At 39.4% G+C, this 27,802-nt stretch overlaps 2 protein-coding genes and 1 long non-coding RNA gene across 3 annotated transcripts; 2 read left to right on the top strand and 1 right to left on the bottom strand.

The window, feature by feature from the left end:
• The first annotated feature begins 1,441 nt into the window (after positions 1-1,441).
• On the top strand, positions 1,442-3,484 carry LOC133720321 (uncharacterized). The gene is made up of 4 exons (XR_009851806.1): positions 1,442-1,701; positions 1,789-1,841; positions 2,323-2,381; positions 3,420-3,484. It is a non-coding gene; the product is annotated as an uncharacterized LOC133720321 (long non-coding RNA).
• An 11,486-nt stretch (positions 3,485-14,970) lies between these two features.
• On the bottom strand, positions 14,971-16,340 carry LOC133721764 (RING-H2 finger protein ATL52-like). Its single transcript, XM_062148479.1, has one exon. It carries the CDS (start codon positions 16,070-16,072, stop codon positions 15,095-15,097), a length of 978 nt encoding a protein of 325 aa, XP_062004463.1. The 5' UTR covers positions 16,073-16,340; the 3' UTR covers positions 14,971-15,094.
• A 4,190-nt stretch (positions 16,341-20,530) lies between these two features.
• LOC133721045 (purine-uracil permease NCS1) lies at positions 20,531-22,471 on the top strand. Its single transcript, XM_062147561.1, has one exon. The coding sequence runs from the start codon at positions 20,654-20,656 to the stop codon at positions 22,346-22,348; it is 1,695 nt and encodes a 564-aa protein (XP_062003545.1). The 5' UTR covers positions 20,531-20,653; the 3' UTR covers positions 22,349-22,471.
• Positions 22,472-27,802: the final 5,331 nt, after the last annotated feature.

The raw sequence follows: 27,802 nt of genomic DNA, 5'->3' as shown, positions 1-27,802 counted from the left end.
AGGATGGCTTCTTCATCTTCAGCAAACAAAAATTCAATGGGTACACATAAACCAAAAAGTCATGATCACTATGAAGTAGCTTAACAATACCACCGCGAAGAAAAAGTTGGTACACTTGCTGGTAAATTCTATATCAAATCCCAAAGTATCCAAAAAGAAAAAAAAATTGTGAAAGCCAAAAAACAAAGATCAAAGGAGATTGTTGTATAATCAAATCTCCTCTAATCTTTGGGAGATCGAGATGTTTAAAAAGAAACCGACCATTGAAGTATGTTACAAATTCAAAAATGGCTATTACCAAATTATAACAATCATGAGGTGCATTTCTCATATTAATTGCTAATAAAAAATTAAAAACCTAACTCAAGAATATATTCTGAAGAAACCTCAAATTGGACCTGTCTTCACAGGTACGTATTTTTGGATGATTGTCTTCACAAGTATAGCTTGGAAAAGATATCATTATCCAGGAACCACGCCCGCGCTTCAGTCTTATAGGAGTAACGGCAGGAGAGATAAGTTAACCCCGAAGGACGTCACCGACGTCTCATGAACCTTTTCCTCCAAGATTTTCTTCACCACCACGTACATCATCGATCGTCTTCGCCGCTGTCCCTTACCGTTCCAAGGTTGAAACTGATAGGGCGTTTGTGACTCTGTCCCCGCTGTTTATGAACAAGTCTGGCAACCTCTTCGTCGCAACCATGAATTCCTGGTCGCCATATAGAAGATCCCCTAGTCCTCGAGATTGTCAGAGGCGAGTCCGAGCTTGGTATTAGGGATTTTGAAACTTAGTGTGACGTCCCACCTTAGGGGTGCTCACTCAGGATGACTAGTCATGTTGAGTAAGGATAACGCAACTTAGTCGAGCCCCAGTCCCACGGGTTTTAAGTTGCTATGTTGGAAGGTGCAATCGACTATCACGACGAAAAACAGAAGAAACCAATTAAAGGAGGTATCAGAATCTCATCAATATAATTGTTGATTAATCAAAGAACAATTATATATACTTCACTTGAAATATTATCTTTCTATACTTAACTTGCTTTAGAAGGAATTACACTAACTAACTTGCTTTAGCTAGCCGATTACACCCGCAATAACAAGCTTCAAATATCCAAAAGTGTTACACCCCATATCTGATATACCCTTGTTATTCAGTTGCATGGAATTCCTTATGGTTACCGTTTGCGGTTATAATTTTAACGTTTAGGGGGTGGTTAAAAATTGACTTTTTATGAGTTAAAAATTTGAGAAAATTTCCTTCATGAAAGTTGTAGAGGACGTTAAACCGAGTGCGTGCATATGTGGTACGTAAAAATCGGAGCTCGTATGCAAAAGTTATGAGTGAAATTCAAAAATTACTGTTCATGGTAATTTTGGATAAAAATAGAAACTTACCAGGGTAGGTTTCCAAAACCGGAAACCCACCCCCCCCTTTTTCTCTCTCTCTCCCCGACTCTTCCTCCCCTCTCGGCCGATTTCTTTCCCCTTCGATTTCTTCCTCTTCCGGCCGACTCCGGACGTAATCCGGCCACCCCCAAGCTCGGTTTCTTCCCCCGGTCACGTCCCTGGAGGTATCTTTGGACGATTTGGCCGGAAAAGCTCGGATCGAAGGAAATTCCTCCCCGGTTGCAGTTTTGGGATTTTGCCGATTTCCGGCCATTCCGGCCACCTCCGGCCGCCATATTCCCATCGAAGGTACGGTTTTTGATGGTTATTATTTTCCCTAAGGTGGTTCGTTCCAATTTGCATTGTAGAATCCGAATTGATAATTTTCCATTCTAGGGTTCTTGGAGCTTCGGGGCTTTCCTTCACCGGCTCGATTCGGCCACTTAGAGGTAAAATTGATCAATGTTGTAGTTGAGAAGTTGTTTGGGTCTGTTGAGATGATGTTGTTGCCGGAATTTGGTGGTCATCGGAGAAGGTCGCCGCCGGCGCGTGGTCCCCACGCGCCGCCACTGTAGGTAGCGCGTGGAGGCGCGTATAGCAGGGTTTTAGATGTCGTTTTAATCCCCTATACCAGTTAATGATTGTAGAATGTAATGTGTGAAGTTTGGTTGACATCGGAGGAATTTCGGATTGAGTTTAAATTGTATAATTAACGGTTTGCGTGAATTCGAATGCCGGAACTATTTCGAATTCACTCGAGAATTAATTTATCGATGATTGAATATTGACGGAGTATTAAGGATGGATGTTGTAGAGTGTTGAGAAGTCGGTTTTAGGAAGGGGGATTATTTTGAATTTCCAATTATAAGTATCGTAAAGTTAAAGTTCAGTCCTGTGAATTATACATATTTATGATTGTTATTCGTACAGGACGAGAGGAGTCTCCATACGAGGAGAACCACGAGCGACGTCAGGATTGACCGCATATTGTGAGTGGACTTTTGTTTTTAAGTAATTGATGCATGCATTATTTCTTAAAGTATGCTCTATTTATTCATCAATTTACATTTCGAGTATGAGATTATAAATTGATTTCGTATTATCTCATATAAATACTTTCATTATTGATTCGTTTCCGAAATTGCTTTTGATTTATAATCTTAATGGTGAATTATCTTATTTCCGAGGTTATTTCCGGAATTATTCTCTAATTATATTTTATTTCGATTTGAGACTTTTAAAGGAGTTTCGAAATGGGATTTCGATGGAATTATTTCTTGTTTATTTATTCGATCTTTGGTTTTGGCATTGGGAATGCCTTAGTAATGATTTCGGTTTGAGAATTGTGATTTTGTTTGATCTCGCCTTTCTGCTATTGATTTGGTGATACTTTTGGCGTGTGGGACACGTCGTTGGAAATTCTTTTACGAGAGATGGGGGAAGCCTTATGTATTTTGGATTTACTGGATTTTCGGTTATGTTTCCTTGTGCCATACTGAGGGGTGATTTTATCATGCTAGCATTGATTTTCCGCCTTTGTGGCGCGGTGATGGGATCACCGTAGCCCTTCCGCCTTTGTGGCGCAGGTTACTGTCTCTGTGATAGTAATTCTGTAGCCCAGTATCCTATCGCTACACTTAGTGGCGTAAGGGTATATTACCGGAGTTATGGGAGTTCTTTAGCCTGGGAGGCTATCACCCAACCAAGCCTGCGTGGCTTATTCGTATGGCTATCATCTTCCCCTACTTATACTATTTTTGACTAGCGGGGACTAGTCTGAGTTTTCTTAACCAGCGGGGCTGGACTTATATTTTCGAGTATTGAAATTTCAATCTTTTACTCTGTTGTTGTGACTAGCGGGGCTAGTCGGTTTTTCTTAATTATTGCATGCATCGGGAGTTTTATTGAGATAAATGTGGAAAAGTATAAAACCCTTTTTTTTTCTTTTCTTTCACTTATTTATTTTTGTCCACTCACGCTAACGTTTTATATACTTTTCCCTGGGCCCTTCGGTTTCAAATGCCCAGATTGCAGTACTGTTGCTCGGTGTACGAGGGTGAGCCATAGTGACCGTACCTGCTTCCGCCATCACATTCTGTAGGTTACCTGGTTAACCTACTGTATTACTTGTCTATTTATATTCCTAGAATGCTCTGATTACTAAGGGATATGTGACCCAACTTATATGTATTATATTTGAGGTCTATGGCCTAACTTTGGTGATTGTAGTAACTTGTACCTTTCGAAGATTATGTATGATGTTTTTAACTTTGAGACGGATTTGGAGGAATTTGGGAGCAGGGTGGCTCCAGGAGTTATGGTTGGATGATTAGAAGTGAATTTTGGTTTTTCGCAGGATTTTGGGTTATCCATTTTTAAGGGAGGTTATGCCGAAATTTTTGGTAAATCTCCTTTAAAGGTGGGTCCCGCAGGGCCACTTCGGATTCCAGGGTGGAATTCGGGGCGGGTCTTGTCAAAAAGGGTCTTTCTAAATGTACCCAGCAAATATCTATATACACAAAATCAATTTTGCATGAAAAAACAATTATGCCCTTATAAGAAATGACGATAAAACTTATGGTAAATTAAAATAATAACAAAATGAACCATAAAATTTGAACCTAGCAGTTCATTGCATTCAGGGAACTGAAGTCGCTTTATCATTCGACATAAAAAAAACTTTGCAATTGCATAGAATTCAATCGCACTTCGATTAGTTGTTAACAACCAAATAAGCATTATTTGTTTTGGTCAATAAGCTCCAGATAGCCACCCAGTTGCGTCACCATGGCGTAGAAGCATAAGGGTCAACAACATTCCAAGGACGACAGGAAAGGGAAGGAAGTTATGTCAGTCTCAGCGAGAAAACTTGCAGCTATGTTGTGGGATATCAATGAAGTCCTTGATTTGAAAAGCAAAGTTTCTAAAATCAGAGAGGAGGTGGGTATTGCTCAAATGCCACCAAAATTGCCAGATACATCTTAGAGGGGGTAGTTCTACGTTTTTTTATCTTTCTATTATTCTGATAATTTTGATAACATTTATGTTTGTGTTTGCATATTGGATAGTAACACAAAAGTCATATTTCATGTGATGAATGAGTGTTAAATTCTGTGTATATGAACTGTGTTTAGTTTCTCTAAGTTCTTCGAAAGAACTTCGTTCGTGTTGATTATTCAAGATTTAATTAATTGTTACTTGCTATAATGGACAGATGGAGATATGTTCAAGGATTTATGTATATTCTCATATCTGCAACCAACTAGATTGAGGTGTTGGGTATTCAGAGATCTGAGTTCGATCATTTCAGATGAACAAAGGAGTTTTTGCTCAATATTGGTTTTGTTGGGTGTTTGGGTTTTGCTGGGTTTAATTAACAAGGGTATTATTGAATATTTGCTAGGTGTAGTTAGAGAGATTTTATAATTTTGCTAGTGTATTTAGATATTTGCTGGGTACATTTAGAAAGACCCTATCCAAAAATATGGTTAAAAAATAAACGTGACAATTGAAAATGTAGCGAGCAACCATCATATATATAGCGGAATAGAAGTAGAACAAGCATTTCAAATAATGGAAAAAAAATTTTTGATACAAATAATGGAAGTTCTATCTTTCAAAACCCACAAGAGAAAAAAGAACCCACATTGATTAATATTTTTTCTCTATAATCGTTAAATTACCGAAGTAGATCAAATCAATACACGAATTAAATCTGTTCAACTTGAACAGTTTACGTTCATAATGGTAAATTCACGTTATGAATACTTTAACAATCATCAATTTAACTAAAAATCTAAAAAATGCGTAAGCGATCTTCTAACAGAGACTTAGAAACTAAACGGTCGAGATGTCAATATGTAATCGAAACAAGAATTTTTTACTAAAAGGACTATATATATATTTATTTATTTTTATATACATATAAGTCAAATATATAGAACAAAGGAACAAAGAGATTGGAATTTTCAGATGTAATATTTTCCTTCTCCGAACGGAGTATATATACAAGATACATCAAGACCTATTAGGAAACTAATTACAACAGAATAATCCTAATAATACTCAATATTCACAATCCTAATTACATGGCATGACTCACGCCAACACTCCCCCTCAAGTTGGTGCATACAGATCACGGATGACCAACTTGTCAAGTGAGTCATAGACGGCTTTACTCGAGAGAGCCTTTGTAAGAATATCTGCCAATATCTGCCAACTGTTCTTCAGTAGGAACGAAGGGAAACATAATTTTCTGTCCATCCAGCTTCTCTTTAATGAAGTGTCGATCTACCTCCACATGTTTCGTGCGATCATGCTAAACAGGATTGTGAGCAATTTCAATTGCAGCCTTATTATCACAATAAAGCGGCATAGCCTTTTTCTGCTTGAACCCCAAATCCCTCAACAAATTTCTCAACCACAACATCTCACAAAGTCCTCGGGCCATTCCTCTATACTCTGCTTCTGCACTAGAACGAGCCACCACCTTCTGTTTCTTGCTCTTCCAAGTAACCAAGTTACCACCCACAAATGTGAAGTGATAGGAGCATAAATGCGACAAATATAATGTGCAATACTTTACACTTTTCTTAGCTATTTCCTTTAAAAAGTCAGTTTTAACTTTATTTTCTTTTTAGGTAGTTCGTGAAGCAGTTCAAGAGAAATAAGAACTTAAAGGGAGCAACGAAGCCATGAACCATGAAGTACTGATGCAAAGGACTAAGTTTGATCACCCTTTTAGCCAAAAATTACAAGGGAAGTCTACGGAAATCGTTGTGCAAAACAGTTGCTGCACAGCAGAAAACTGCAGTTTCTGAATCAGCTTTCTGGGAACGGTTTTGAGGAGAAATTCTTGCATCCTTACAGCTGCACCTATGAAGAAAGGGCCAGCGATCCTTGAATACATGATGTTATACTTCAACTAGAGCTAAAGAACTAGTCAGAAGTGTCAACGAGGCAGTAGGGAATCAAGCTCAAAGAAGGCTTCCTAATAAGGAAGAAACTGTCAGCTTTTCACGAAGTTTTTTTGGGAGATCTTTTCCGGCGACTTTCTTGGAGTTTTTCCAGAAGATTGTTGATCATTATAGAATATATGATGTCATAGAACACGTGGGATTCAAGAACCATCCAGAAACTTGTCAAGACAAAGTCGTTCCTTGTCCAAGAAGGAAGCTTCAGAGACAGAAATTGAATCCTAGTCAAAACAGGGCATTTTGGCCGAGACTCTTCTTTGGACGGATTTCTAGGGCATTTTTGGAAGGTTATTGATGCTGCAAATTACAAGAGTCCTAGAATGATTCCTCAATATTTTGAGAAGATTACTAAGGCTTGAAAATCATTTAATTGTGCACCAATTAAAGGAATCCTCAAGCAACTAGGGGAGGCTTTCAAAGTAGAATTGGAAAAGGAAACTTGGGATGTGTATTCCATACATATAGAGGCTCTGAACACGTTGAAAACCACCATCCTACAGCGCCATCTTCTGCTCCCAAACCCTAGTACACAAAGTCTTAAAATTCCCAAGTCTTCAAGAAGAAAAACCGTGCAATCCATCTTCCACCTTCCATCAAGCTTCTGCCGTAACCCATCTTGAAGGAGTGCTTGCATCTAAGGCTGCCTAAAAGTGAATTCGTGGCTCTCATACTCTCCCTTTTATGGTTTTTATCCTCTTGTAATCTAATACTCATGCTTTTATTTGTTGAATTTAAGACGATGTGTGGCTAGTCACTTTTTGTTAGGGGCGAGGTTTGAAGTCCCAATTATGTAGAACATATGTTTGTTTAAATCTAGTTTCTTGATCTTTGGTGTGAATTGGTTGTTTATTTCTGCTTGATTGAAAACTTTTGCATGTGTTTGTTTTATGGTGGCCAACATAGGATTTATGCATGTAATTGGAGCTAGGTTTAGAAAATAATTCACCTAATCGTCTTGTTTTCTAATCCACAAGTATGCAACGCTTTGGACAAAAGCTGATGTTTTAAACAACTAGAAGAGCATGCTAGGTAGGCGTTCCACACTAGACTGCAACTCTATAACCAATCGTTTCCATGAGATCTAATGCTTCAAATGTGTTGACACTATATGTGTTGTTGATAGGATAGCGTTCTATACCTTGATTGCATGTTTGATAGGCTTAGCCATTGTGCGTTCACGTAGACTAAGTAATTAGGGAAACATTAATAAGGGACATGATCTGCTCCGACTTGTTTCTTGGTTGGTTTATATTCACACCTTAGTAATTGAAACTAGTTTAACTTAACATTGTTCGAAAGTAATTGGTGGTGGATTTCCGAGTCTCTAACGTCTTCTCCATATTGTTTTTCAAACTCTAAAATTGTTTTTGCTTTCTTATTTTCCTTTTATTTTCGTTAAAAACCAAAAACCCCAGTTCAGTTCGTTTTAGGATTGCAACGCCTTCTTCAATCCTCCTCTATGTCCCTCCATCTTTCTTTCTCTTTTCTTTTTGTTGTGTGACATTTTCTTTAGTGTTAGTTTTGTTTTGTTTTTTTTTTCTTTTATGTGATTAATATAGTTACCCTCAATCTTTGGCATCGAACGATCCTTGCTTATCCTTTACTACTGACGACTACATTTTGCAAGGTTAAGTTGAGCGCTCATAGCGTATCATGAAGTAGCCAGAAGTGGACATGCGATCTGTAATATTACCTACCCAGTCCGCGTCTGTGTACCCGGAAACATACAAGTGATTGTGTTTTGAAAAGAGTAATCCATTCCCTGGAGCAGACTTTAAATACCGCAAAATACGAAATACAGCATCCATATGAGTCTTACTGGGATTATGCATAAACTGACTCACCACACTAACTGCATAGGCTAAATCTGGTCTAGTGTGGGATAAATAAATCAACCGGCCAACTAACCTCTGGTATCTTGCTTTATTCGTAGGTAATTGACATGATCTAAGTACTCTGCTAACCGATGGTTTTGCTCAATAGGAGTATCAACAGGTTGACAGTCAAGCATACCTGTTTCTGCTAGCAAGTCGAGAACATACTTCCTCTGACTCAACACAATACAATCCTTCCCACGAGCAACTTCAATTCCCAAGATATATTTCAAATTACCCAAATCTTTCATCTCAAATTCTAAACATAACTGACCTTGTAACCTTTGAATCTCCTCAAAGTCATCACCTGTCACAACCATGTCATCAACATAAATAATCAAGGCAGTCACTTTACCACACCGATGTTTAAGGAACAAGGTGTGATCTGAATTGCTTTGTCGGTACCCAATTTTCTTCATGAACTTGGTGAACCTGCCAAACCAAGCTCTAGGAGACTGCTTCAAACCATAAAGAGATTTTTTCAATCTGCTCACCACCTGCTCTCCAGTAGAAGTACCATATCCAGGAGGCAAATCTATATAAACCTCTTCATGCAGATCACCATGCAAGAATGCATTCTTAACATCAAACTGTTGTAAAGGCCAATCAAGATTGGCAGCTAACGAAAGAAGTACCCGAATTGTGTTAATTTTGGCCACTGGTGCAAATGTCTCATCATAATCCACTCCATACTTCTGAGTATAGCCTTTAGCCACTAGTCTTGCCTTGTACCTGTCCACCGATCCATCTGAATTTTGTTTCACGGTATACACCCACCGACAACCAACTGTCTTCTTCCCGGGTGGTAATGATACTAGCTCCCACGTACAATTCTTCTCAAGAGCATCCATTTTGACTGTCATTGCTTGCATCCACTTCTCATCCCTCATTGCATCCTGCACTTTACTAGGGAGAGACACAGAAGATAATTGATTCACAAAGGCTACATACGGTTTAGACAGTCTATGGGTCGACACATAATTAGCGACGGGGTATTTAGCTTTTGCACTTAGAGTAGGTTCATAGTGCTTCGGGGGTTGACCACGGGTGGAACGACTAGGCAGAGTTTTGGTGGGAACAATATCTGACACAAAAGAAGGAACACTAGATGACACAGAAGGACTAGGTAGAGTTTCGGTGGGAACAATATCTGACACAGAAGAAGGAACACTAGCTAACACAAAATGAGTATTAGATAAAGAAGGATTAGAACATACCTCGGGTGATGATTGAGTAGGTGAGACCACTGAAGGAGAGGAAGAGACAGAAGAACTGTTCAAAACGGCATTGGCGACATCGGGAATTTCATTGGAAATAGAATCGGGAACTTCCTCTCCGGCCGACCGGTCAGACTGATCCGGTAGACTAGTCAGTAGCTGACTACCCAAATTCTCTTCTCCGTTCGGTGTGCTGCTGTCCTCTTTTCCAAGTTCCGTTCCCAAACACTCCAGCCTTGAGAACTCGGATGCCAGTCTCCCATCTTGCCCACTAAACAAATCTTCATAATAACAAGACTTCTCCCCCTGATGAGGAGTCACATGAGGCAAAAAATAACATGCATCTTCATTGAACGTAACATCCATGGTGACATAAAACTTCTGGGATTGAGGATGATAACATTTGTAACCTTTCTGATGAGAACCATACCCCACAAACACACACTTAAGGGCTCTAGCATCCAACTTTGACCTCTGATTCTTATATAGATGAACATAAGCAATACAACCAAAGACACGAGCAGGAAGAGTATTAGAAGATGAAATAGAAACATAGTTAGACAGGACCTCAAGTGGGACACGACCTTGAAGAGGGACAGATGGAAGACGATTGATTAGATGAGAAGCACACAATACGGCCTCTCCCCAAAGATACTTAGGCATGTTAGCACTAAGAAGAAGAGACCGATCCATGTCCAGAAGATGACTATTTTTCCGTTCAGCCACCCCATTTTGCTCAGGTGTCTGTGGGCATGAAGTTTGATGTATTATGTCATGGTGTTGGAAATATTCATGAAAAGAATGATTGACAAACTCACCCCCATTATCGGAACGAAAGACCTTAATATGAGCATCATATTGAGTACGAACAACCTTATGGAATGCTATAAAAGCAGAGAAAACATAATCTTTGGACTTAAGTAAAACCACCCAAGATAATCGAGTAAAGTCATCAATGAATAACACAAAATATCGCATTCCAGAAAGGGTAGAATGTTTAGAAGGACCCCATACATCTGAATGAATTAACTCAAAAGGCATAGTACTAGAATGAAAACTCGAAGGATAACTAGACCTATGACTCTTAGCCAAAGCACAAGTTTCACAATGCAGGCTAGACTTACTAACTCCCAGAAACAATGAAGGCATGGACTTCTTCATAACTCCAAAAGATGAATGACCCAAACGCCTATGCCACAACCATAGCTCACTCAATCTGTCAGAATTCAATGTCAGGGCCAAAGGCTGTTCCGGTGCTTGTGTTGGCTCTGCGTACATGCAATCTAAGTGAAACAGTCTCCCCCTCAAGTCTCCCTTGCCCATGATCACCCTGGTGCACAGATTCTGAAAAATAACATACATTGGATAAAAGGTTACAAAGCATTTATTTTGTGACCCCAACTGGGATACAGACAAAAGATCATGAGACAATGAGGGTACATAAAGCACATCATGCAATACAATGGAGGGTGTAACCTGAACATACCCAATACCTAAGACTGGAAAAGACGCACCATTCGCATTAGAAACAGGGGATATAGAAGGGTATGACATAGACATAAAGAAGGACTTATCATAGGTCATATGGTCAGACGCACCAGAATCAATTATCCATGTATCACTACCAGTAAAGTCATAAACATGTAAAGCAACACCAATTTTACCTCGAGTTTCCTTAGTCAAGGAAACATTACCCTGTGAAGGATCTTGCCCTGCAATGCCGTAGAAGTCAGGTTCTGGCACCAATTGGACTGCCGCTTTGCCTCTTTGACCACCACCACTTCCTCTAGTATTCCCATCGGTAATAGTCAGATCCACAATTTTCTTCAAATATCCAAATTAAGAAACCACAAACCAATTGTTGATGGAAGCGGTCGGTCCCTAAGAGCAGATGTGTAGAATGGACTTGATGTGCAGAACGTAGCTTAAGGGATGCTTTAGACCAGTAATAAAAAAGAACGTAGACCAAAGGGATGCTTTAGTACAGAACGTAGACCAAAGGAATGATTGATATATTGATGATTGATATATATCAATTAGTGTTCCAAATACCAAGCGTACAACCAAGGTATGATTGAAGCAATAGAACCAGTAACCAAGAATAAAGCAAAGGGATCAGTAATCAAACGAAAGGGCCAGCGACCAAAGAAACAAAAGAACAAGAGCAAATTGATTTTTTTTTTCTCTCGCAGCGGAAACCAAATAACACCTACACCAAGTCCGAAGAGATCTCGGCTCTGATACCAAGTCAAATAGAACAAAGGAACAAAGAGATTGGAACTTTCAGATGTAATATTTACCTTCTCCGAACGGAGTATATATACAAGATACATCAAGACCTATTAGGAAACTAATTACAACAAAATAATTCTAATAATACTCAATATTCACAATCCTAATTACATGGCATGACTCACGCCAACAATATATACATACATACACATATATTTGGACACGTTTAGTTTTGTATATATAAGCAACTGATCAATGCGACTGTCCTCTATGGCGTGCTCCTTTCTTATTTATGCTTAAAGGATTCTGAGTGTGCATTTTATGTTCAAAGTTATGATTTTTTTTGTTGAGAACTTTCAATTAAGAAATTAATGGAAGAAAATTTTGCAAGTTAAGATATAAATAATGTTTTTTTCTTTTTTGGATCAGAAATGTGTCTGTTGATTCTGAATTGAAACACTGGTGATGATTCTGTTGATTAAGAACCGAAACAACTTGTGTAATCAACTTGTTGCAACTTGCAAGGCTCGTGGATAAAGATCAGAAAACAGGCTCCAAGACTTGGGGATTATAATCTTTTAAATTGATTTGTATTTGGTCCTTTTACCTACCCATGAAATATGACTGTACATGTGAAAAAGATTGTTGTAACATTTTAATATTTTATCTATTTTTGAAATTAAATTTGGGTGAATTTATTTTGTGTTTAAATTCTGAATTTATTTGTGTGTTTAAATTCAAAATTTATTGAGTTTTGTTTGTAACTCATGGTGATTTATTTTGATTTATTTTGGGTTTTAATTCTTGTAACCTATGGCTTTTGGTTACTACCCTATTAATTGAAGGGAGTGCCCTAAGTGCCTATAAATAGCACCATTTGTTGCATGCTCAAATATATCATTGCTTTTACGTAATACTATTACGAAACACTACTATTCACTCATCAACTTTCTTTCCAAAATTCCCCAAAGTGTCTTGTGTGTTTTTTAGCCAAAGAAATGTGTTCTTTTGGTGGAGCTTTGGGTTCCTCCAATTTGTGCAGATTGGTGTGAGCCGTACAACTTGTTTTTGGGCTGTTGTATCCTGGAGGGGACAAGTCAAGAGATTTCTGGTGCACCGGCATTGTTCCACAAAGGGATTGAATCTCCTTAAAGAAAGCGAGATACCTGCGCCTCAGCCTATTGTCAACGAGTTTCTCACATAGAAATTATAATTTTATTGTAATTTCTCCAACAAAGATATATATATGTGTGTGTGTGTGTGTCAAGTATTTTGTGGGGTGGTAAATTAATTTTGGGCCTGCAATTACAACAGAGAGCTCAGTAGTGAATTAAGTTCAATGACATATGTATTTGGTACTGCTGGGTGATTTTTATTTGGTCCTTTTACTTACCCATGAAATATGATTTTATACGTGAAAAAAAAAATGTGTATCAAGTATTTTGTGGAGGCAATTACAACAGAGAGCCCAACAGTGAACTAAGTTCAATGACATTTATTTGATAATAATTAATCAAAATGATTTAAGGAATAGGTGACAAGTGGCAGCACACTATTTAGTCATGGTGAATAGAGTAAGGCCCAAGGCACATCCTTGAGGAGTGTGGCCCAAGTTTCAGAAAGTTTGCTTGGAGTCTAAGTAACATTTCAGGCTATTAAAGAGCATCCAATTAATTATCAGGTAAAACATATCATTCCGACCTATTTACTAAAATTAACTAAGAAAAATATTGACTTAGGCATCAGACTTTATTGGTGAGTCAAAGTCCAATCAGAATTTTTCATACCAACAAGTGACCATTTGTGGAAAAACCCAGACCGGAGGCTAATGAGGTTGAGAGGAGTCGATATTGTTTGCTCCACGATGCAAGGGGTCACGAGATATATAAGTGTGAGAGAGTGCGACCAGCAATCCTCGCAGCAATGAAAGCTGGGCAACTTTTTCAATATAATGACATGAGTCGAGGTAACAAGAGGGATCATGAAAAAGTCCACGTGCCAAAATTCTTCTCAAGATCCTGACTTCATTTGACCTTAAAAGATTGGTACGACTTGATAAAAATCAAGTAAGAAAAAATAAAAATGTTTAGTGATTTTTGCTCATGTTGATTATTCAAGAGACTATCGAAATTATTTCTAGTGCATTCCTCGCACGAATAATATTATCGAGACCGTTCCTCGAGCAGTCGAGCAAGTTGCCTTTTATTGTTGTATAACTGGTTCCTCGAGTAGGATAGTTTCATTCGATTCATAGGAGCTGATTTCTCGAGTAGGACAGTTGCATTTGATTCATAGGAGCTGGTTCCTCAAGTAAGACAATTATCTTTATGCTTCAAGACTGATTCCTCTAGTAAGATAGTTACCTTTATGCTTCGAGACTAGTTCCTAGAGTAAGACAGTTGCACTTGATTTGTTGGAACTGATTCCTCGAGTAGGACAATCGTAGAGATTGATTCATCTTATATGATTTGATTTCTCGCTCTTAATATCGCTGAATGTCTTTGTTTTCTACTGTTGAATGTATTTATTCCTAGTGCAGACATGTGAATATTGCATAGTTTATTTCTCATTATGCTAACCAATTCCTGTTAAGGTTGACAAATTGTTGAAAGTAATGGCTTTTCCCTTCCCTATTTGTATTTGAATGTGCACAGCAAGAGAAAAAGGGGGCATTGTGGGGGTGGACAATCAATTTTGGGCATGCAATTATAACAGAGGGCCCAGCAGTGAAATAAAATTTAATGACATTTATTCAATAATAATTCATCACCATGATTCAAGAAATATGTGACAAGTGGCAGCACGCCATTGGGTCAGGGTGAGTAGAGTAAGGCCCAAGGCACATCCTCGAGGAGTCTGGCCCAAGTTTCAGAAGGTTGGCTTGGAGCCCAAGCTGCACTTCACGCTATTTAAAGAGGTCTATTAATTGTTAGGTGAAACATTTCATTCCAACCTGTTTACTACAATCAAGTAAGAAAAATATTGACTTAGACATTGGAGGGTATTGTGCATGTACCCCATGCATACGAGTGAACGGTCAAACAATGATTTTCGATTTTTATTGGCCAGCTCCAACTCTAGTCCGAATTTATTTATGAGTCAAAGTCTAATTAAAATTTTTCATCACCAACGTATTTTGGGATGTGCAAATAGAATTATCCAAATTTAAAACTATAACGCTTCATATTACTTTTCATTTTGGTACTTACCATTTTAAAATTGGTTTACTAAAAAATTGACAAAGAATAGGTGTCTAGTGTTGTTGGAGTCCAGGAAAAAAATGCATAATGTCTCTCTTTTTGGATTGAATGAATGAATAATGCGATCCTAGCTAGCTTATTACTTTCACAAAGAAAATAGTCTCCTAGCAAAGTCATTTAACGAAAAAGAATCTTTGAACATCCTAACAAGGAAGAATTTCATGACCATTGGCCATGGTGCTGCTACTTTGCCCTACCCGCAACTGCGAAAGTGATCTTATTAACACTGTAGACATCCGATCAAACTGTCTGAAAGATCTTTCCCCGAATGATCCAGACTCTACAAGAACCGCTTTCGCCAGAGGAGGAGAAGAAGAAGAAGGAGAAGATGGAGATGATGATGAAGAGGGCTCGTGATCATCGCCACATTCTCTCTGTACGTTGATGAGGATATGTGACAGATCCAAAGACAATGACCTCTCCAACCCGTTCACAAATCTTTTCTTCTTAGAACTTCCTTCTATAGGCAACAGCACGAGGGACACACAATTCCTTAGCAAACCATTTTTTGGCAATTGAACAGTGGTTGGATTATTGCTAAGTAGTCCCCTTTCCTCCTCATGACTCTGGGGAGACGAATTCGAATTAGAACATTCAACGCTGCTGGCTTCACCTCGAACTTCTTGTTCTCGGGTTTCTTGATCTGTAGGCAAAGGCTCCACAGTTTTAATGGGCGCGGCTATAGGTGCCCTACAAACCGGGCAGTTTGTATGTGCCAAGAACCATTTGTCTATGCATGGATTGTGAAACACATGTTTGCAATTGGGCAGAAGCCTCACCATGTCACCATCTTCGAGCTCACCCAAGCAGATTACACACTCACTCTGATCTAGACCGGTCAGTCCGTCTTTTGTGGAGTAAGAGAGAATTGGGATAGAGCTCAGGACTTTCTTATCTACCCCAGTTTGGTTGTTGTTGGGGTTCGGTTGCGGTGAGAAATTGGAGAATGTTTCTAGTATTCTCTGTCTCTGCCTATGCCTATGCCTCAAGCAAAACTTCGTCACTATGAAATGGTATGCTATTACGGCTAGAGTAGTGGAGACTATTCCGGCCATGGAAATCAAAAGGGGTGTGAAGTAGGACCGTGAAGAAGGTTGGAAGTTGGATGCAAAGTCCTCCATCGCTCATTTCACTTCTGGGTTTCTGCAAATCAAGCTCGTTTCTGAAAGCGTTCGACGAAATGACCGAGAGAAGAGAGAGTTTTGTGGGACTATATATGCGCTATGACACTTGGTTGAGTGTACGTATATATAAGAGACTAAAGGGTAGCACTTTGATTTCGTAGATTGTTCCGATAATGCTGGGTTTTGATCCGCTTTGAGTGCTTCAAGTGGCTTACACGTACCCAGTGCTGGTGTGGACATTGAGAGTGCTCCGCTTTTATGGTTACAGGTCGCCCAAGTGTAACTATGACAATGGACATGAATATTATTTTTGGTGATGTAGACAACCAAGATTTGGTCTTTTGGAGATATCCAAGCACCAACCGGATTTTAATTTTGAATATGATTTTGGACAGATGGATTGTTGCTTAAGGGACAGGTAAGGGATTCACGGGTGATAAGTAGATGGTTCTGTGTTGAGATTATCCAATAATCTTTGACTTGGTGCCCCCGGCCATATGGTTAAGGAAGCTCCGTCTTCAGTGGCTTTTTGTGCTCTGTGAGTTGGAATGGTGGATGCTGACCAGTTAAGCACACAAGGCTGTTGCGTATAACTTTGGCTGTCGGTGTGGACTCTGTCTTCGTTCGTTTGGATAGAGATTCATGGCTTCTGTTGCAGCCGCTCATGTTTGAAATCCATGTCAAACGGCAGAGAGATGCTCATTGTTTCTGTTTTCATACTCAAACAACTTTCGGCTCCAGAGCACTATAGAACTATCGTCATTCAACAGGTGAGTCTTCTTTGAAACTTTGTCTCGGTGACTACAAATCAATGAAACTTTTGTCCCAAAGGCGAAAGAAATGAAAGAATAAGGGGATGTAGGCCCTAATATTTCCACGACTTGAGCAAAATGAGTGATTCTATGATATCTATCTACACATTCATGATTCCTGGACACCTTAAGGTTCCTGTTCTGGTTGTTGGTAGTTTGCCACTACTCATGCATCATTCGTGTTCAATTCTTAAATCATTTAGCTCCTATTTTAAGATCTGCCGACATGATTTGAGACTCGTTTTTGTTGATGTTTACTTTTCGTTACATTAAGGTTAAAACACTAAGGTGGTTCAACATGATATGCGTGATAGTGGGTGTAACCAATATTTAGCTCCAATTATCTTTGGACACCCACTAATGCATTATTGGCTTTGGGGAACAACTTAATCTAATGATTTTATTGTTAGAACCGATATGATGGTGCGATAAATAATACAGCTTATATGATTTGCTTAATGGCTTAACAAAAACGTGGCATAGTGAAAGTAAAGTTAGAAAAAGAACTCCAAATTCCCCCTACAAGTAATTTCCTGACTTGTAAAATACATTGTGTTAGATCCAATCAGTATATACGAACAATAACAGTATATATATATATATAATGATATAGGATCTTAGTTGGATCCTTTGTGTCATGAATAGGCTTAATGGTGACTGATTTGGTTTCAAAAAGAATATCTCTATAAAATTTTAATGACTTGGTAGGATGACTAGGTAGAAAGTGAAAACCAGGAGGGTAGTAAGTTTTAACTAAGGACATTGGGTTTTTGAGATGACTCTTGGTTGGTTCAACGTAGAAAAGATGGTGACTAGTTCTCAGGTAATAGGGAGAGGTTTTTTTGTAATTTGTATGAGAATCAGATTTGAATGGGTCATATTGGTTGACTAGGGCTGACTGGTAGTTGGGACGACTAGTACCAAGGATGCTACCAATGGTATTGAATCTATTATTGGGTGGTAGCGGTAGTGGTGGGTGCCCAGCATATGGGACAAGACTAGAGGATGACTTTTGTTTGACTGGTGTTGATGATTCTGTTTTAACTGTATTTTTGGGAGCAGTTGGGCAAATATCAAAAGGGTCTTCATTGTCTAGATTTGAGGGATTTCTCCCGGTGGATGATCGAGTCTTCATTTTTGGAACCCTGTAGAAATTCTCGGGTTAGAAAGTCTGGTATGTGATTGTCACTACCTTTAATGAATGCAATTTCAAAATCAAAAATACTTAAAATCGCTTGCCATCTGGCAAAGATTTGTTTACTAGCAATATTTTGAACATCTTTTTCTAAAACATCTTTTGCACTTTTGCAATGAACTCTGGCTAAAAATTTTTGATTTAATAAATCATCTTGAAATTTACTAATACATCAAACAATAGATAAAATTTCTTTTTTGATAGTACTATAATTGCTTTGTGATTGGTTCCAGACTCCAGAGTAGTATCTAACTATTTGCTCAGGATGAGTAGGAGAGATTTGTTGTTTTAAGACACCACCATAGCCTACTTCAGAAGCATCAATTTCTACAATTTTGAAGGAATTGGCTAGGGGAATGCCTAGGCATGGAAGGGTTTTGACATAACTTTTAATTTCTTTGACTAAAGAAGTATGAATTGATGACCAAGGAGGGGGGTTGGTTTGTAACCTATCAAATAAAGGTTTGCATTTTTTTCTTAGATTTTGGTAAAAATCTGCCACATAATTTAAGGATCCTAAGAACTTTGCAATTGGTTTTTGTCTAGGATTACATCTGGAAATTTGTCGGCAAATTGTATCACTCGATCTATTGGACTAATTTGGAGATGATGGATATTGAATCCTAAAAACCTAATGTTAGTTTGGAAGAGCTTAATTTTTGAAGCAGAGACGACTAGACCATTGTTTTTGATGATGGTGAAGAATTGGTGTAAATGTTTCCAATGTTGATCAAGGGATTGTGAGAAAATAAGGATATCATCAATGTAGACTATGGAAAAATGACTATATGGATTAAAAATATCATTCATAATATTCTGAAATTCACTGGGGGCATTTTTAAGGCCGAATGGCATTACATTCCATTCGTAATGACCAAAGGGTGTGACAAAAGCAGTTTTGTATTTGTCTTTGTATTTTTATTTGCCAGAAACCTGATTTCATATCAAATTTGGAGAAAATGACAGAATTGTTTAATCTGTTAATGAGATCTCTTTTATTGGGAATAGGGTATCGAATCCATTCTAGTACTGTATTGAGGGGTTTATAATTGATGACTAAGCGTGGAGTTCCTCTTTCTAATTCAGCATTTTTTTGCACATAGAAGGCAGGTCTGATGATTCCTTTATGGAGTAAATCTTTAATTTCTGTTTTGCAAAATTCCATGACTTCTTGATTCATTTGGATTGGGCGAGCTTTGGTAGGAATATTTTTCTCATTGAATCCCTTCATATAGGGGAGAGTGACAATATGTTTTTTCCTATGCCAAATACAAGCTCCCCTGGATCTTCAAATGGCATTATGAAGTCAAAGAACATGTAGTCTCAAGGCATTTCCTAGTCAAATGGTGGGATAAATTCAAAACTGAAAGAATTATCTCCCAATTTAATGAAGAATTTCCAGTTACTCCATCACAACCTACTCAGTCAAGAGCTCCAGTCACTCCAATGCCACCCCAAACGGCATCCACTTCCCAGTCACAACCTAAATCCCTCAAGTCACCTTCCTCTTCCAAGTCAAAGGGGAAAGCAAAATCAGATACATCCTCCAAGTCAGAAGAATTGAAAGAGTTAGCAAAAAAGCTCTTAGCACAAGCAGCTACTCTCAGTAATGATGAAGATGAATCTGATGAAGAAGAAGAAATTTCTTCCCGATCCTCATCCTCATCTCGCAGTCATCCAGGCACTCCCGGTAAACTAGTCAAATGGGCTGATTTCCAAGACAGCCAAGACCCATAAGAAGACTTCGAGTAAAATAGTCAAGACCCACTACCAAGACAGTTCACTATTTATGAACAGTAGTAACTTTTCACTATTCATTCACGAGGCAAAAACATAGATAATCGTGTTGCTTCCTGTTTTTTGCCTTTATTGAGTAAAAGCAGATTCCCTCAAGTAAAAGCAAATTCCTTCGAGTAAAAGCAGATTCCCATATATAACAAGTAAGCAATTGAAATCAAATAACTTTAATTCGAAATTGAATTCACTAACTTGATCAGATAGAGGTCTGCACTGCAGTGACCTGAGATAGAAATTATATATATATATATATATATATATATATATATATATATATATATATTCCTATGAGAAGCCCAATAGGAAAGCCCACCGAATCCCATATTTTGACTTGTTGCCCATTTAATTCTTTACATGGGTGTGTCCTTAAAAAGGGTATGATCCTTCAAAATTTCTTCCATGGGGGACTAGAGTCCCACAAGTTCCAACACATTGAAATTATCTTATTTTAATCCCTTTCAACAAAGAAAGTACGTTGTGTAGGTTACCTGGAAATTTCCTAATGTTTGATTGAGGAGATAAAAATCATAAAATATATTATAGTTGCAGACTTGCTCTGTCATGTGATTATTAGAGTTGCGGATTTGATCTGTCATTTGATCCAAGATTCCAAATTCCAAAATATAGAATAGTCAACTTGTGGGACTTAGACTCCAAGGAACCCCATTCATTCACACAAAAACAAAGCAATTCTCATTGGCTGATAGCAACCACTCATCATCTATCTCAAACTGATACCATAGATTCCAGAGTCATTAGGAATCCCAGTGAATCATGGTGCCCAAATGTCTCAGCTTCCATCTCCATCCCTCCTTTCCTGCAATAACCAAAAACCCAACTAGCTTTCTGACCTCTCCTTTTTTGCCAACTAACTTAACTGCCAAGTTCCACACCACCCATGTTCAAGCTCATCATCATCTTACTCTTAGAAGCCCCATTTTCACCACCATGGCTTCAATCCAATCCACTCCTAGTCCCAAATTCGATGACTTTGAAGCCGATCCCACTCTCACCAACGACGATCTCAAGCCCACAACGCCGGACCAGAGGAGTTTTTCCCGGTGGGAATTGGCTAGTCTTTGGGTTGGCCTTGTTGTGGGAGTGCCAACTTACTACCTGGCTGGTAGTCTAGTTGACCTTGGAATGGCTTGGTGGCAAGGAATTGCCACAGTTGTAGCAGCCAACATAGTACTACTAGTCCCACTGATCCTCACCGGTCATCCGGGCACTAAATATGGCATCTCTTTCCCGGTTTTGGCTAGATCCTCATTTGGGATCCATGGTGCTCATATCCCAACTCTTCTTAGAGCCTTGGTAGGTTGTGGTTGGTATGGAATTGAGACGTGGATCGGTGGTGAAGCAATTTTCCTTCTACTACCAAGTTCAATCAAAAGTTCCTCTTTGTCTCAATTCCTGCCACGGCTAGGCACATCCCCATTAGAGTTTGCTTGTTTTATTGTCTTTTGGGTTGCCCAATCGGCCATTGTTTGGAAAGGCATGGATGGAATCAGAGAGCTTGAGAAATACTCTGCTCCAATTCTAATCACACTCACGTCCTGCCTTGTAATTTGGGCTTATGTCAAAGCTGGTGGTTTTAGCCACATGCTTTCCATATCCTCCAAACTAACATCCCAACAATTTTGGTCCCTCTTCTTTCCTTCCCTCACTGCAAACATAAGCTTCTGGGCTACTGTTGCTCTCAACATACCCGATTTTACCCGATACGCCAAGAGCCAGACTGATCAGGTCATCGGTCAGGCGGGGCTGCCAATCTTCATGGGGGCATTCACATTCGTTGGCCTAGCTGTAACCTGCTCCACTGAGGTAATTTTTGGGCGTGTCATATCCAATCCAATCCAACTTCTTGGTGAGATCGGAGGGGTAACAACAATATTCCTAGCCATTTTTGGTGTTAGCCTTGCTACCTTTACCACCAACATTGCAGCTAATGTTGTGGCACCAGCAAATGCGCTAGTCAATCTTAGTCCTTCGAAGTTCACATTCAGAAGGGGAGCTATTTTCACAGCTTTGCTTGGAATTGCATTTCAGCCATGGAGGCTTCTTAGATCAAGTGAGAGCTTTGTCTACACATGGCTTGTTGGATATTCTGCTCTGTTGGGTCCAATTGGAGGCATAATTCTCGCAGATTACTATCTTGTCCACCACACAACCTTAAGCATGAAGGACTTGTACACACAAAGTCCTTATGGCGCTTACTACTATACGGGAGGCTACAATTTGGCAGCAATGGCAGCTCTTGTGTTTGGGATTTTGCCCGTGGTTCCAGGTTTCTTGCAAAAAGTTGGTGTTCTTTCTTCAGTATCACATACATTTGTGATCATCTACAACAATGCCTGGTTTGTTAGCTTCTTCTCTGCTGGTTTTCTCTATTGGCTTCTGTTATCTTTGAAAAGAAAACAGAACAAGTCTCTCGCTTCAGAAGACCCACTATTGCCTCCTGCAAACTAAGGTTTTGATTCCAAACACAATAAATTTGCATACATTTTGTGAAGATGAAATCTTTATTCAAAGCTGTAAACCTGTCTTTGTAAATTATAATAATATTATGGCTCCTAAAGCAATTTACTTTTAGTATATAAGAATATGATGCTGCAAATAACAGTTTGAACTTGTTGCATGAAAGAATGATGCATTATTGGTATTGTCCCTTCAGTTTTCATTTATTTAGCAGTGGATGAACCAAGCAAACACGGAGAAAACCAGGACTCGTACTTCTTCAATATAAACTTGGATGACTTTACCAATATCCAAGTTTACTAAAATGAACCAAATTCACCTCGGGCAAAATTTCTTCTCAGATTTTGAATGTTCTGAAAATTCTTAGTGTTCCTTGGATCTCACTGTTCTGAAAATTCTTAGTGTTCCTTGGATCTCACTGTTTGGCCAATATTAACATCAAGAATTCAAGACCAATATGCAAAGTCCTTGCAGTTGAAAATGAACTGTTGCTACTATCACCCAAAATTGTTCCTACCCCAATCCAATTTAGGGAGTTTTAAATTTTTAATAACAATACCATTGTTTAAGTATATTGGTATTGAGAGAGATTGATGAGAGAAGTGTATTTTATTATAGAGAATAGGAGCCCTATATATAGGGATTACAAAGTGCATAATCTAAGAGTACAAGGATTCCTATTCTAACTTGGAGTAGGAAACCTCTCCTATTACAACTATAGAACTTATCCTAGTTTGACTAGGCACACTAAGTGTCAATATCCTTCAATACTCCCCCTTGTGCCGCTCAAACTTGGTGGCGACGCTTCATCCATTGTCTCGTTAAAAACCTTGCTCGAGTGAAAAACCCTGTGGGATAAAAATGAACTCGAGGAGGAGAAAAGAGTGCAACACGTCCTTGATCCTTCGAGACTGAGTAACTCCCCCTGATGTCGATATCTCCCCCTGATTGCTACAATCATGAGAGTTCGGATAACCTTCTTAATCCGATACTCTTCACAAGTTTCTCGAAGGTGGATTTAGGTAACGACTTAGTGAATAAGTCCGCTACATTATCCTCTGATCGGATTTGGTTTACTTCAATCTTTAGAAGTGATTGTTGTTGCTGATTATAAAAGAACTTAGGCAATATATGCTTGGTGTTGTCGCCTTTGATGAAACCTAACTTCATTTGTTCAATACAAGCTGCATTATCCTCATAAATGCATGTAGGTTCATCCGTGGTAGATTTCAAACCACAACTTCCTTGAATGTGTCGAATTACAGACCTTAGCCATACACATTCACGTACAGCTTCATGTAGAGCAATAATCTCTACATGATTTGAGGAAGTAGCAACAAGAGTCTGTTTTGTAGACCTCCAAGATATCGCAGTGCTTCCCATGGTAAAGACATAACCTGATTGGGAGCGACCTTTGTGAGGGTCAGAGAGGTACCCTGCATCAGCAAAACCCATCAAGACATCATTGTAGTTTTGATGGAGGGAGATAGGAGGACGCCGGCCACCATGAGCGGCGGCCATTCCATGGACGGGGGCGTTTTGCCTTTTGGGGTCCAATCCCAACTTTCCGTCATTCCTTTTCTCTCTGTAGGGATAGAATAGGCCCATATCAATCGTACCTCTTAGGTATCGAAAGATGGTCTTTACACCAATCCAATGGCGGCGTGTTGGCGCAGAGCTATGTCTAGTTAACAAGTTCACTGCGAATGAGATATCCGGTCTTGTGCATTGAGCTAAGTACAATAATGCGCCTATTGCACTCAAATAGGGCACTTCGGCCTCTAATGGTTCTTCGTCCTCATCCCTTGGACGAAACGGATCTTTTCCGGGCTCAAGACTACGGCCGATCATGGGAGTACTCGCAGGCTTCGCTTTATCTTCATTAAAGCGCCTTAGGACCTTCTGAGTATATGCAGACTGATGGATCAAAATCCCATCACTACGGTGCTCGAGTTCTAAACCGAGACAAAACCGTGTTTTCCCAAGATCTTTCATCTCAAATTTGGATTTCAAGTATTTAGCAGTTTCCTTCAACTCATCTAGAGTTCCAATTAGGTTCATGTCATCGACATAAACTGCTACGATTGCAAATCCGGAACTTGTTCTTTTAATGAACACGCATGGGCATATTTCATTGTTAATATATCCCTTCCCAATCAAGTAGTCACTTAGACGGTTATACCACATCCGTCCGGATTGTTTTAATCCATATAGTGAGCGTTTTAATCTTATTGAAAACGCGCTCCGTGGTTTAGAGCCACTTGATTTGGGTAATTGAAGTCCATCTGGAACCTTCATATATATCTCTGAATCTAGATCCTCATAGAGATATGCTGTAACCACATCCATAAGCTGCATGTCAAGTTTTTCAGAAACTACCAAACTGACAAGGTAGCGGAACGTTATAACGTCCATTACGGGAGAATATGTCTCCTCGTAGTCGATTCCAGGGCGTTGTGAGAAACCTTGCGCCACAAGGCGGGCTTTATATCTTACCACCTCATTTTTCTCATTACGCTTTCTAATAAAGACCCATTTATGGCCAACAGGCTTTACACTTGGGGTGTCTGCGTTACAGGCCCAAATACCTGTCTCTTTGTTAGTGAATCAAATTCAACCTGGATCGCATCTTTCCATTTAGGCCAATCTGCTCTTCGTTGACATTCTTCAACAGAGCGAGGTTCGATATCATCATATTCTATAATTCCTTTTGCAATATGATATGCAAATGCATCATCAATCGCCATAGAATTTCTATCCATCATCTCATGTACACTAGTGTAATTTATGGAGATCTCTCTATTCTCTGGAGTTGGTTCTGACATTGGAGCGTCCCCCAATGATGTCTCTTGGACATAACCATAATCCGGAATATTCTCATGAGATGGATTATTCACATCGATGATTAATGGATTATTTTGAGCCAAACTCGCTTTCTTTCTTGGGCGAGAATCCATCGAACCTATGGGCCTCCCGCGCTTCCTGGCAGGAGCCGTGGGCCTAGCCATAACGTCACCATCTTTAAGAGATGGGACGTTGGCGCCATGCTCATGCATTCTTGAGTTGGCGTCATGTCCTCTACTTTTAGAGACTTCAATCCTTGCAGGCACGTTTGCAGCAGGTATATGTGATCTCGTCACTTTAGCGATATCAGAAAACGCATCAGGCATCGATTCTGCTATGTTTTGAAGATCGAGAATTCTCCGCACTTCAATTTCGGACTGTGCGGTTCGGGGATCAAGATGAGACAGAGTGGGGACAGACCACGACAATTCCTGTCGTTCCTGTTGAACATTGATGTTCTTATCTCCCCCTAACGACGGGAAGACTGTCTCATCGAAGTGACAATCCGCAAATCTAGCGGTAAAAAGATCGCCTGTCAAGGGTTCTATGTAGCGGATAATCGTTTGGAGAATCATATCCAACATAAATGCCTAATCGTCGTTGAGGACCCATTTTGGTGCGTTGTGGCGGCGCAATTGGCACATAAACTGCACACCCAAATATGCGTAAGTGTGAGACATTAGGCTCATACCCAGTCACCATCTTGGACGCAGAAAAGGGTTGAGTGGCAGTGGGCCTCAGACGAATAAGCACAGCTGCATGCAATATTGCATAGCCCCAAGCAGAAATAGGGAGATTGGTGTGCATTACCAATGCCCTAGCAACCATTTGTAGTCGTTTAATGGCGGCTTCTGCGAGACCATTTTGGGTGTGAACATGAGGAACTGGATGTTCAATTTCTATCCCAATCACTACTAGAAATCTGTTCATAGACATCGCATGTTTTAAATCGGTCAGACTTGCACACGATGTAAAAACGTAATCTAACATCGTTTTACGAAAATACCGATTTAAATGTATATCATTAACATCGGGTCTTAAAATGACCGGTGTTAAAAGTTTTGTTTGAAAATTTGCGGGAACCTATTTTTGCAAAAAACGCTAAGTGTTTAAGTGAATTGAAGGAAGCGGGTTCTAAAACTCAAAATTCTCACACTTGGAAAAAAAAAGCGCTCAACCCCAAAACTTAAACAGAAACATAAACCCTAACTCGAGCTCTATCTCGACTCTCGACCTCCTTTCTGAACCAAACTCGAGCTCCTCCTCCTCAGTCGCCGCCATTGTTACCCTCATCGCCTCCTTCATCTATCTCCTCGGCTTCGTCTAGTCCTTCATCTCACGTGCCTCCCACTACGATGACGAGGTGCTCATCAACTGCCGTTGCTGCCCTCCCCCAGCCAAACCCAAATTCGTCCACACCGACCCCTCATTGTGCTTCGAGGAGGACGAGGACATCATCCAAGCCGTTCTAAATGGCGGCGTTCCTTCTTAGTCTCTCGAATCGAAGCTCGGCGACTGCAATATCATAGCGGTGATTCGGTGCGAGTGGCTTCAGAGAACGACTGGGAGGTCACTGTAGGGTTTACCTCTCGAAGGTTTCGATTACGACTCCATTCTTGGACAGTGCTGCGAGTCACCGGTCGGAGACGAAGTAATCTTTATAGGTATGATTGTTTTTATGGGCTATTGTTTTCATTTGGGCGAAATTATTGTACGGATTTGTGGGCTATTGTTGAAGTATGATTGTTTTTGTTTAGAGTTTAAGAAGCTCGAGTTTGTGGGTGGGTTGAAGAACTGTGAATTGTTGGAGAAAGTCAAGTCCAGCTTGGGTATGTGCTCTCGCTTGCTTCCAATCTTTGTACCAATTGAAATTGTGAGCTATGCAATTTTGGTTTTAATTGCTTTATTCTATGATTTGTATGGTCACCTTGAGTTTGAACTGTTGATTTTGTTATGCTTTAGAGATTGAGTGGTCTGGAGTTGACTGGAGAGGAAAAGAGTTTGGAGTTAATTGCTCCAAAAGTTCAGAACTTAGGGTATATGTTCTTTGGTTTACTAAGAGTCCAAGTAGTTTAGATTGAAAGGATTTGGTTTTGCCACTCTGGGTAGTAATGGGTTCCTAGTATTTGATCGAAAATCTTGTTAGGTCCAACAAGTTTGTGCTGGGTTTGTTCTGATGACCAGTTTGTTTTGTGTTTTATGACTATCTAATGTTGGTTCTTATTGCAATATGCCTCGTGCAGTTCTCAATTTGCACTCAATTTATACATTCTTTTCCATGAGTTGGTGGGTCGACTGGCTTCCTTGTTGTACGGAGAGGAAAAAGTAAGAACTTTGTCCCTGCCTTTTGAACTGTTTTCTTCTCATGTTTGTTGAGATTTTGTTTTATCGTATTGATTTTTATCCAATTGTTCTGAGCCAAACTGTTGTTGATTACAGGTGAGGGTATTTTATGATGTTAGGATCTTTCTTGGTCTCATCTCTGTTATTACTGAAACCATTCTGGTTTATGCTCTGTCAAGAAAGTATGGAAAATGTCTTGCCTCGTATACTTGCCATGCTATGCTTAACCAACGGTTGTTTCTTTGCTAGTACAAGTAC

This window comes from Rosa rugosa, chromosome 7 (assembly GCF_958449725.1).
Source record: "Rosa rugosa chromosome 7, drRosRugo1.1, whole genome shotgun sequence".
Classification (NCBI taxonomy): domain Eukaryota; kingdom Viridiplantae; phylum Streptophyta; class Magnoliopsida; order Rosales; family Rosaceae; genus Rosa; species Rosa rugosa.
This window is presented reverse-complemented; position numbering and strand designations above follow the sequence as displayed.